This window comes from Dictyostelium purpureum (assembly GCF_000190715.1).
Source record: "Dictyostelium purpureum unplaced genomic scaffold DICPUscaffold_612, whole genome shotgun sequence".
NCBI classification, from domain to species: domain Eukaryota; phylum Evosea; class Eumycetozoa; order Dictyosteliales; family Dictyosteliaceae; genus Dictyostelium; species Dictyostelium purpureum.
In genome coordinates, this window is record NW_003519946.1 from 1 (window position 1) to 11,602 (window position 11,602).

Genomic DNA, 11,602 nt, shown 5'->3' on the forward strand with positions numbered 1-11,602 from the left:
ATTTTTTATATCTTTTTTTTATTTTTTAAAATATCAACAAATTCCAAAAATCAATCACAAAATCACATTTTAATCACCCACACATGCACACCGTTATTGATTTTGTGCGGCTCATAAATGCAAAAGTACATTCTAAAAAAAAAAAAAATAATATCCAAAAAAAAAAAAATTCAAAAAATAATGTAATATTTTTATATTAATTTTATTTTTTAATAAAAAAATAGTTTCCTTTTTTTTTTATTTTTTTTATTTATTTATTTATATTTTTTATCTATTTTTATTTTATTTTTTAATTAATTAAACAAAATTTATTTATATTAAAATTAAATTAAAAATAATTAAATAATTTTATATTGTTATATTTAAAAAAAATATATACATATATATACAAAAAAAACACACACACACACCAATTATCCACACAACACCATTTTTATTTTATTTTTTTTTTATTTTATTTTTATTTTTATTTTTATTTTTATTTTTATTTTTAATTTTTTTTTAATTTTTTTTAATTTTTTTTTTTAATTTTTTTTTTTAATTTTTTTAAATTATTTAATATTTTTATTTAAATTTTTATATTATTATTTTTTCTTAGATATATATTTTAAAATAGTGAATATATAAATTTTAATAATAAATCAAAAATTATTGTTTTTAATAAATCAAATTTATATCGTTGTTCATTAATAACAACCACAAATACCAAAACAACCAGCCACACTACATTTGACATCATCAAAAACAAACATAGTCGTTTTTATACAAATTATAAAATTATTAACAAGAATAAATTATTTAATAGAGCCAAAGAAAAAATAATAAAAACAGATATAAAAACAGCATTAAATATTAATAGTAAAAAAAATAGTGATATAATGGGATCAGTTGAAAGCACAAATCAAATTGGTAATTCAGAAAAAAATAACATTAATATTAGTGGAGGAATTCCTAGACCATTAGCCACAAGAAGTAGCAGTTCAATTTCATTAAGCTCATCACAAGGATCATTTAGCAGAATGAGTTCATTAGGATCATTACCAACAAATTCGGGTTCCTCGTCACCATATTATAATAATAGAGATTTCTTAGAGGACGAAGAGAGAATTAAGGCACCAGTTTATAATTTAAAAAATCATATGGATGATATTTTATTATTAAGAGAAGAATTTAGAGTAAATATTTTTTTTAATTTAAAATTTCAATTTTTTATTATATACTAACTTTTTTATTATCTCTTATAGTTATTGGATGAAACAGCATTACCATGTGAAACAAGTGAAGGTGATAAAAAACACAATACAGTGAAAAATAGATATACAAATATTCTTCCAGTTAACAGCACAAGAGTTGTACTTAAAAAAGTACCAGAAAAAGAAGGTTCAGATTATATTAATGCAAACTTTATTGATGTAGATATTATAATATTTCTAATAATAGAGAAATATATACTAAAACATCAATTAAAAAACTTAAACTAACTAAATTTTTTTTTTTTTTTCAGGGTAATTATGAAAAACAATTTATTTGCACTCAAGGACCATTACCAAATACTTTTGTTGATTTTTGGAGAATGATTTGGGAATATAGATGTAGTATAATTGTTATGTTATCAAAAGAAGCAGAAAATTGTAGAATTAAATGTGACAGATATTGGCCAGAAAAAGGAAATGAAATTTATAGTCATCAAACAATTGAACATCATGTTGGTAAATTTAATGTAGAGTTAGTTGATAGTCTTTATGATAGTGAAAGAGAAATTACCATTAGAAATTTAAAACTTACAAATACTCTTGACGGTGAGGTACGTTATGTATCCCAATTTCAATATGAAGGTTGGCCAGATCATAATATTCCAGATCAAACACAACCATTTAGAGATCTACTCCATCTCATCAATGAACGTCAAAACCGTATTAAACCAGCTTCAGATAAGAATTGTCCAATTGTAGTTCATTGTAGTGCTGGTGTTGGAAGAACTGGTACTTTTTGTACAGCGGTAATAATGATGAAAAAGTTGGATCATTATTTTAATACACTTGAATCTTTACCAATTGATCAAGTTGTTCATCCATTCACCCAAAATCAAGATTATCAAAAAGATACATTAGATTTGAGAAATCTTTCATCAACTTTAAAAAATTTAATATATGCACAAACCATTAACAGTATGAATCAACAAGCACAACATCAACAAAATAGCCTTTCAAATTCAAATAGTCAAGATGATTACGATGACCCAAATCAAGATCCAAAATATGCAATTAAAGATAAAGATGGCAATTTAATTGATTTTAATTTATTCCATGTAGTTTTAAAACTTAGAGAACAACGTCCTGGTATGGTTCAACAATTGGAACAATATATTTTTTGCTATAAAACTATTTTAGATGAAATTAATGATAGATTCAATTTAAAGCTTGGTTATATATCTCAGTCTCCATTAAAATCAGAACAGAGTTTTTTTGAATCCAATAAAGAATCACAAAAACTTAGACAATCAAGCACAACAACTATAGTTAATAATAATATAATAGATAATATAGATAATATAAAATAAAATAAAAAGGTATAATAAAATTCGAATTTCTTTTATAAATATTATAAATTATAGTTTTTTTTTTTTTTTTTTGTATTATACATCATATATATATAAAATTTGTTTTTATTTTTATTTGATTTTTTTATTTGATTTGTCTTTTTTTCCAAGCCTTCATAACTTCTGAATCGTTTTGATGCATGGCAATAACACCTACTAGTCTACAAACTGGAGCTAATAAAATATCAAAGAAAGAGTAATAGAATGGAGTGAGACCTGGTGACAAAATGGCACAAAGTTTGGTGGCTAAATCATAAGCAATATGATAATCACCATTTTTAACACCACTGACAATACATTTGGCAACTTCGATGGCTGGAACTGCTTTGCCACCACCTGAAATAGCAACGGTTTCTTCTGGTTTGGTTAAGTTTTCTTGTTTGTAGCCTGGAGTATCGGTATCTGGTGGATAAACAACAGAGAATGTAATGTTGTATGGTTTTAATTCGGATCTTAATGTTTCTGCAAAACCTTTAATAGCAAATTTAGTTGGACAATAAGTACTATAACCTGGAACACCAACTAAACCACATGTAGATGATACAAAAACGATATGACCACCTGTACCATTTTCAATCATATGTGGTACAATTTCTTTTGTGGTGTAAACTGAACCAAAGTAATCTAATTTCATAGTTCTTTCAAAAATTTCTTCATCTTGTTCGATAAAATAACCTGGAATTGCAAATCCTGCACAATTTATTAAACAATCAATTGGTGTACCTTTATCAATAATTGATTTAATAGTTTCTTTAACTTTATCTTTTTGTGTAATATCGCATGAATAAATTTCAATTTTACTTTTTAATGACTAAAAAAAAAAAAAAAAATATAAAATTATATTAGTATTTTTTATTTTTTATTATTTATTATTTATTATTTATTATTTATTATTTATTGTTTATTATTTATTATTTTTAGTATAGTATAGTCAAATTAATAAAGTACTTTATTTTTTAAATGTGTATTGGCATTACTTACTTCATTTGGACAATCATCAATAACTGATCTTAAATTTGCTAAATTTCTTGAAATAACTGAAACAGTTGAGCATTGTTCCTTTAATAATAAATATACTAATTCTTTACCAATACCTTGTGATCCACCAACAACAACAACATGTTTATTTTTAAATTGGAATCCAGTTTGTTTTCTGTAAATTAAATGAATTATTACTGCTGCTAAAAATGATACTAATATATATACAATCATTTTATTATTATTATTATACCAATGGACTGGATATGTGAAATGAAAAAAAAATTAAAAAAATTTTTCAAAAATTAAAAAAAAAAAAAAATAAATAAAAATTATAAAATTTTTAAAATAAAATAAAAAATATCTTTTACTATTCTTTTTTTTTTATTTTATCATTTCGGACAAACAACAAAGACAAAAACAATCATATTATATTTTCAATGTATTTATATTTAAATATATATATAAATTTGGCTAATATATAATTTTTTTTTTTTTAAATTTAATTTTTACTTTTTTTTTTTTTTTTTTTTTTAATTTTTTAATTTTTTTTTAAAATTTTTTTTTAAAATTTTTTTTTTTTTTTTTAAATTATTTTAATAAACGAAATATATTGCTTTTCTAATTTATTGAAAGAAATAAACCAAACAAAATGAGTAATCCAGAAAACAATCAAAATAATAATCAAGATGTTTCAAATATTGTCGGTGTTTTATTAGAACAAATGGTAAGATAAAATAAACATAGGAGCTATCATAATTATGACTATTATTAACCATTAATTATTTTATATATAGCAAAGCAGATTCGAAACTGTTTCAAAATCAATTTTAACTAGAAGTATGTTATAGATATAATTTAGCAATCAATGATAGTCACAGTATTATCAATCATTATATCAATGCAGATGATTATAAACAATTGCAAATCAATAATTAAATCAAAAACAATTAAATATCATTATATAATAAAATAAAATAACAACAACAATTATATATAGATATTTAAAGATTATAATAGTACTATGATGATTAATAACTTTTTATTTTATTATATTTATTTTAGTCGATGAAATGGGTTCAAGAATTGACGAATTAGATAAATCAATTTCAGATTTAATGGTTCAAGCTCAACAGCAAAAATTACAGCAACAACAGCAACAACAACCAAATACTGAAAATAATAATAGTAATAATAATAGTAATAATACCAACAATATCAATAATACCAATAATGAAAACAAAACTGAATCAAATTAAATTCAAATATTGAAAATTTTAAATTATTTTTTTAAATATATAAATAATACTTACCAACAAAAAATTGCCTCCATCAAACCAATACCAAATATATGAATTGTATAAATAAAAAAAAACCCAAAAAAAATAAAATATTTTGTAGAAATAAATCTTAAAATATATCAATACGATAGATATATTAATTTTAAAATAATGTATATACCAAATCTTTTAAGAGTTATTTATTTATTTTGTTTGTTTATTTGTTTGTAATATTTTTATTTTTTATTTGTTTTATTTGCAAAATAGTTAAAACTTAAAATTTTAGCTTTGGATACCAAATCTTGGAATCTTTTATTTCTTTCAATTTGGGGATCTGGAGGATTAAATCCAAAATTTGGTGCTTTAAGTTTGTTTTCTTCGGTCATATTTCTATTTAATTTAAATTGATTTGGTGTTTCATTAAATTTATTTAAAATTCTATAAAAGTGGGTAATTATGTTAGTATAAATGGAATATTATTGTGTATGGTAAAAGTTAGAAAACTTACAAATGATTTAAATTATTATTTTGAATATCCATCCAGTGATATATTTCATCTTTTTTAAACCATGTATCTTGTCTTTTTGAATATTGTCTTGTAACAGATCTAAAATCTTTAATATAGTTAACTATTGATTCTTCTGATATTTCATTTTTATTATCTATATTATCATTATCATTGTTATTATCTATATTATATTCGTTATCATTGTTATCTATATTACTTTTGTTTTTATTTTTATTTTTATTGATTTTATTGGTACTAATGTTGGGATATTGATTTAATAGTAATTTAATTGTTTCTTTATAACCTAATGATTTTCCAGCTTTGGAATTTATAAAATTTTCTTGAGTCATTAATAAGTGGAAAACTTCATCTAATAAACCTGAATAAACCATTGCTTCACATCTTTCATTTAACATTGTGGTTCTTTTATATCTTTCAGTTGTCAAATAAAAACATCTAAAGTCATATGAGTCTTTAATTGAATCTGAAAATTGATCTTTGAGTGATGAAAATTTAACTTCTTTTATTAAATTGAAATATAAACTCATTGTTAATCTTTTTACATTATTTCTTGAAATGCATTTTGCTGATTCAATATCAATTTCTTTTAAAATATCATAACTTTAAATAATAAAAATAAATTAGATGGTTTTATTAATATATTTTCATTCATTTTTTTTTTTAATTAAAACTACTTACTAATAATCCCATTGTGAATTTTTAATTTTAGACTCTAATATATCAATTTCTTCTCTTTCTTTTTGTGTTAACTCTGGTTCTCTAGATCCTTTTAATATTGAGTCTAGATAAAAACCACAACCACCAACTATTATTGGGGTGTTACCCCTATCGACAATTTCGTTAATTGCTTTTTTAGCATGTTGAAAATAATTATATACATTAAATTTTGAGTTGTTTATATCTAAAAAATTATATAAGTGGAATGGAACTTCTTTTTGATTGATTGTGTCGTTAGAGTTACTACCCACTGAAAGGTTTTTATATATTTGAATTGAATCTGCGCAAATAATTTCACCCTTGATCTGTTTTGCTAATTCTATTGCAACTCTACTTTTACCAGCTCCGGTTGATCCTGATAAAACTAATATTTTAGGTTTATTATTATTGGTACAGCTATAAAACCTTTTCATAATTGTTAATATATATAATTTATATAAATTGGTTTCAATCAAAATTAAAAAAAAAAAATGCAACAAAAACGAAAAATAAAAAAAAAAATAAAATTTTTTTTTTAAAAAATCAATTTATTCACAAAAATTTTTTATTTTTTTTTAATTTTTATAAATTTTCATTTTTCACCAAATTTATTAGATATTACCCGCTATCAATTTAAATATTTTGTTGTGGACTCTTTCATCTTTTTTTTTTGTTAAGAACATCAAATTCAACATCTTGAATTTGACAATTCCATTTTTTTGAGAAGACATGACTCAATGGTAGAGTCTTTTATGGGTAACAATATTCGTTCCTTTGAAAAAGTTCATTCAATTTCCACTGACGATCACGGAATAGCCAAGTAATCACAAACAAGAGAACTGAAAATCTAAAAGATATATATCTACCATTGTCATCTGTAACTGGATTTAGATTGATACCTAACAAAATTCTTTCTGAATAAATCTAAATTACGAAGATGGAGTAGTTTACTGGTTTCCCAATTTACTTCAATATATGTGAGTTTGTAACATGAATGTAAAAGCATAGCTATATAATAGAATTGATTTCTATCCATTAATGCAAAGTTTTTGTAAAAGCTAAAGATAACTATGTTTTAATCTCTACCTTATTCAGAAATATCAAATATCCAAAATCAAAAAATACCCTATTTAAATTCCAAGCAAAATAAATCCTATCAAATTAATTAAATTTTATTTTTTATTTTTTATTCATTTTTCTAATAAAAAAATGAATTTGCCCTCTGTTAAATTTTTCCAATATTCAAGATTATTCTTTTTTCTTTAATTATATTTATTTATTTATTAATTTTTTAATTATAAAACAAAAGTTGATAAAATGGAGATGTATCTATTCCAATAGTGTAATATTTAAATCCTCAAGGTGAAGACAATCAGATTGGCTGCCTGAGGTATGAATACTGCATATCTTTAATTCTAATGATGTAAGAGGGGGTGATATTTCAAATGTTTTTGAATAAATTCCATACTTTATACTAGATGGAACTTGGCCACCATTAACTATAGCTTGTCTAATAACCTCCATAGTTGGACAGTTGTTGGTTAAATCAGAATTGGTTTTGATTGATCCAATGGTTCCATTTCCATATTTTAAATTGATAACATACTCATTGGAGTTAAAAGCAGCAAGATGAAGTTTTATATTAAATTTTTTAAATGGAGGGGTTTTAAATTTAAAGGTGAATAGTACTTGTTCATCACGAGATTGATTAGGTAAAGTTGTAACTTGCCATTGAGATGTAACATGATCTATAACATCATCATCCTTAGTTGTGGATTTATTACGATAATAAAACATCATGGGATAATATGTTTTATTAAATGTTTCCAAAACAATTTCTGGAGATAGATCTTGTAATTTGATTACTGGATATTCAAATAATCTTTTATCTGAATAGTGAACTAAACCTGCTGCAGAAGCAATCCTTCTAATATCAATATGGGAAGTCTGAGCACCCTTTTTTATTGCTTTTCGATAGGCTTTTCCCGAATCCATATAGAATTTGTTGATTTTTTCATGGAGTTTTGTCTTTACACCAACAATATTTCCTCCATTACTATAAAGGTTTTATGTAATTTAAAAACTAGTAACTACTATAGATTTCTTTATTTATATATAAAAATAAATTATGCATACCCTTCAATAAAACTCTCTGGAAAACCCCATGTGACACCATTGGCAATACATTCCAATTGGGAAGAAACATAATGTGCCATTGTAAAAACAAGGGAATTTAATGAATATTCATTAAATCTATCATCAGATAATAGAATAATACATCTTTCAGCATCACCAGTGAATATTTGATATTGAGTTCTGCATAGCTCTTTAATTGCTTCATCACCTAAATCTTGAATTTCCATAGCAAATTTACTTTTTTTTTTTGGTACATTTGATACTTTTTGACCATTTCTTTCTGCCCATATATTGACGGCATCTGAAAAATTATTACCAGAATTTAATAAAGCTAAAACTTCAGTGTCAATAATTGCATTAAAAACTTTATCAAGTGCAGCTTCTATCTTTTCATCCATCAGAGCACTCATTTGTTCTTTTAATTTTTTAATTTCTTTTTCAAAGTCTTCAACAGTTAGATACTTAGGGCCTGGCCAAAATGCACCAAAAATACCACTTAGAAAGCTACCAACGACCGGAATAGATCCAATTGCACCACTTAAAACACTACCAGTTCCTTCCATTAAATCATCTTCAGTAGATGTAGTTCCCATAAACCTATTTTCCATTTTTTTAAATATTTAATATAACAATAATGAATTAGAAATAATAATTTAATTTTTAAAAAAATATTTTTTACAGCCTTTTAAAGAAAAAAAAATAATAAAAATTTAATTCCAAACAAATATTTTTATAACCTCTTTTAATTTGTAATTTGCCAACTCACCTCAAAAAAAAATTAAAATTTATTGGTATTGGAGGATTTACACTTTCTATACCTTCAGTTAACATTGCCATCTTTTTTTAGAACCACTATGGGGTTAAAATTTATCAGTTTTAACTGTTTTATATCTTGACCTGAAGATTTTTAAAAAATTTAATTTTACAATATGTTTGATATATTTTTTTTTTTTTTTGAATTTAAAAATAGAAGTTATTAATTTTTTGTAATGTTGGGTTTTTTTTTGAAAACTTAATATTTAATAATTTTTTATTTTTTGTTATATTCATTCTCTTAAAAAAAAAATTATTATCTATTTTGTATTTTTTATAATATTCATGAAAGTATCACCAATTTGTTCAGGTTCAAACTGATTATTTTGTATTTTCATAATCTTTGATTAGTTCTTTTGAATAGTGTGAATATTATGTTTGTAAAACAATTTAAAAACTACCCAAACACTTCGTTAACCTAATTTTTTTAATTGGTTTAATTATAAATAAGTTTTTTCTTCTTTTTACTTGTATTTAATTTTTTTTTTTTTTGTCAATATCTTCATTTTCCAATCATCTTTTTTCCCAAACCCATCATAAATTTTTTTTTTTTTGTGTTAAATATATACATAAATAAAAAAAAAATAAAAAAACATCATAATTTTTTTCAAATTTTAATATTGAAAATTAACATGTTTTGAACAAGTTATTAAAATTATCATTATTGTTTATCGTGATCACATGGAAAATTTTATCCAAAAAAATAATTTTTTTTTTTAAAAAAATAAAAATAATATATAAAAAAAAAAGATAAAAAAAGGATAATGATGAGCAAAATATTATTGTTAAAATAAATTTGAAAATATATAAAGTTTTTTTTTATTTAAAGAAAAATGATTATTTGTTTGGACTTTTTCTTTTTTGTTAATTAGTTTTTGGAAAAAATAAAAGGTGGGAGTAAAAATAAAAAAATATAAAATATTTTTTTTTTTTCAATTTTTTTTAAAATAAAAAAAGAGATATTTTTTTCTAAAATTTTAAATGAATACGCTCACAATAATTGGTAAAAACTGAAGATAACGATTTTTTTTTAATCCCTATTTTTTATCTTTTGAAAAAAAAAAAAAAAAAAGTTTTCAGAAAAAAAAAAATCAATTTTTTCTAATTATAAATATAAAAGATGAATATTTTTAATATATTATTCACTTTATTTTTAATATATTTTATATATTCATGTGTAAGTATTAATAAATTAAAAAAATAAAATAGTTGTAAAATAAAAATATTTATATTAATTAAAATAATAATTAAATTATAGTACCAAAAAATCAAAAAAATTCATCCTAAGCAATTATCTGGACCTTTTGCTTTGCCAATTTTAGGGAATTTACATCAATTAGGAAAATTACCACATCATATTTTAACAGATTTTCATAAGGTGTATGGACCTATCTATCGTTTATTCTTCGGTGATATTTATACTGGTAACGTATACAAGTTAAACTATTTTATTATATTTTTATTCAATTGATACTAATTTGCTTTATAAACAAATATTAGTTGTGGTTTCAGATCCATCATTGATAAAACAAATCTGTATCGATAATGCAGATTTAATTGGTAATAATAGACCAGTAACACCAATTTTTAAACATGTTCAAGGTGGTAGAGGTTTATCGACATCAAATTTTGAACAATGGCACAAAAATAGAAATATTTTAAACAATGCAATGAAAAGGTCATCAACCAAAAAGATTTATGATCTTTTAGGCCATCAAGCAAATGAATTGGTAAAATCAATGAAAAAATTCTCTACCTCAGGTGAACCATTTGAAATTCATTTATATGCACATAGATATAGTTTGGCAAGTAAGTATATAGCCCTATTATATATTAAATATTTAATAATTTATTAATTGTTCTTTTATAACTATAGCAATGTTTAAATATCTATTTGATGAAAATATTGATTACAATGAAGATATCTCAAAAAGCAAGGTTGCAGAATTCAATACACTATTTGTTAATATTATTAAAGATCTTTCAACTGGTAATTTAGGTGACTTTATTAATATTCTTTCACCATTTTATTATTGGTATTTAAGTTTAACTGAAAAAAATGTAAACCTAATTAAAGATTTCCTAAGAACAAAGTATGATAACCATTTATCAACTATTGATTTCGAAAACCCAAGAGATTTCTTAGATATTTTAATCAAAGAATATGGAACAAAGAAAGACACTAAAGAATCAATTGTTTCTGTTTGTTTTGATTTATTTTTAGCTGGTAGTGATACTGTAGGTATTTTAAAAATAACTTTTACTATTTAAATAAAAATATAAACTAATTTAACTTTTAATATATAGGTTGCAATAACTATGGAATGGTTCACCTTAAGAATGTGCAATAACAAAGATATTCAAGAAAAAGCTTATAATGAATTAAAAAATGTTGCTGGAGATAGAAACTACTTAAAACTATCTGATCGTGCATCAACACCATTTTTTAATGCAGTTATTAAAGAAACATTAAGATCAAGTCCTGGTAAATATTGTTTTGATTTATATTGTTTTATTAATTATTATTAATTTTTTTTTTTAGTTTCAGCATTTGGTTACCAAAGTATCAAT

General features: G+C 22.5%; 6 protein-coding genes across 6 annotated transcripts; 3 read left to right on the top strand and 3 right to left on the bottom strand.

Moving 5' to 3' along the window:
- Nucleotides 1–878: 878 nt before the first annotated feature.
- DICPUDRAFT_43829 (uncharacterized protein) lies at nucleotides 879–2,560 on the top strand (the record flags this gene model as incomplete). The annotated part of the gene is made up of 3 exons (XM_003294660.1): nucleotides 879–1,175; nucleotides 1,245–1,412; nucleotides 1,505–2,560. The coding sequence occupies 3 exons, from the start codon at nucleotides 879–881 to the stop codon at nucleotides 2,558–2,560; spliced, it is 1,521 nt and encodes a 506-aa protein (XP_003294708.1).
- A 124-nt stretch (nucleotides 2,561–2,684) lies between these two features.
- DICPUDRAFT_43831 (uncharacterized protein) lies at nucleotides 2,685–3,811 on the bottom strand (the record flags this gene model as incomplete). The annotated part of the gene is made up of 2 exons (XM_003294663.1): nucleotides 2,685–3,410; nucleotides 3,548–3,811. The coding sequence occupies 2 exons, from the start codon at nucleotides 3,809–3,811 to the stop codon at nucleotides 2,685–2,687; spliced, it is 990 nt and encodes a 329-aa protein (XP_003294711.1).
- A 418-nt stretch (nucleotides 3,812–4,229) lies between these two features.
- Nucleotides 4,230–4,836, top strand: DICPUDRAFT_85162 (uncharacterized protein; the record flags this gene model as incomplete). Its single annotated transcript, XM_003294661.1, has 3 exons — nucleotides 4,230–4,304; nucleotides 4,375–4,417; nucleotides 4,643–4,836. 3 exons carry the CDS (start codon nucleotides 4,230–4,232, stop codon nucleotides 4,834–4,836), a joined length of 312 nt encoding a protein of 103 aa, XP_003294709.1.
- A 525-nt stretch (nucleotides 4,837–5,361) lies between these two features.
- On the bottom strand, nucleotides 5,362–6,516 carry IPTC (uncharacterized protein; the record flags this gene model as incomplete). The annotated part of the gene is made up of 3 exons (XM_003294664.1): nucleotides 5,362–5,519; nucleotides 5,583–5,986; nucleotides 6,065–6,516. The coding sequence occupies 3 exons, from the start codon at nucleotides 6,514–6,516 to the stop codon at nucleotides 5,362–5,364; spliced, it is 1,014 nt and encodes a 337-aa protein (XP_003294712.1).
- Nucleotides 6,517–8,092: 1,576 nt separating this feature from the next.
- DICPUDRAFT_73744 (uncharacterized protein) lies at nucleotides 8,093–8,837 on the bottom strand (the record flags this gene model as incomplete). The annotated part of the gene is made up of 2 exons (XM_003294665.1): nucleotides 8,219–8,837; nucleotides 8,093–8,138 (listed from the first exon to the last, which is right to left on the bottom strand). Coding segments are annotated over exons 1-2 (634 nt in total), but the record flags the coding sequence as incomplete, so codon positions are not given.
- A 1,314-nt stretch (nucleotides 8,838–10,151) lies between these two features.
- Nucleotides 10,152–11,560, top strand: DICPUDRAFT_159750 (uncharacterized protein; the record flags this gene model as incomplete). Its single annotated transcript, XM_003294662.1, has 5 exons — nucleotides 10,152–10,208; nucleotides 10,290–10,455; nucleotides 10,532–10,840; nucleotides 10,908–11,269; nucleotides 11,339–11,560. The coding sequence occupies 5 exons, from the start codon at nucleotides 10,152–10,154 to the stop codon at nucleotides 11,558–11,560; spliced, it is 1,116 nt and encodes a 371-aa protein (XP_003294710.1).
- Nucleotides 11,561–11,602: the final 42 nt, after the last annotated feature.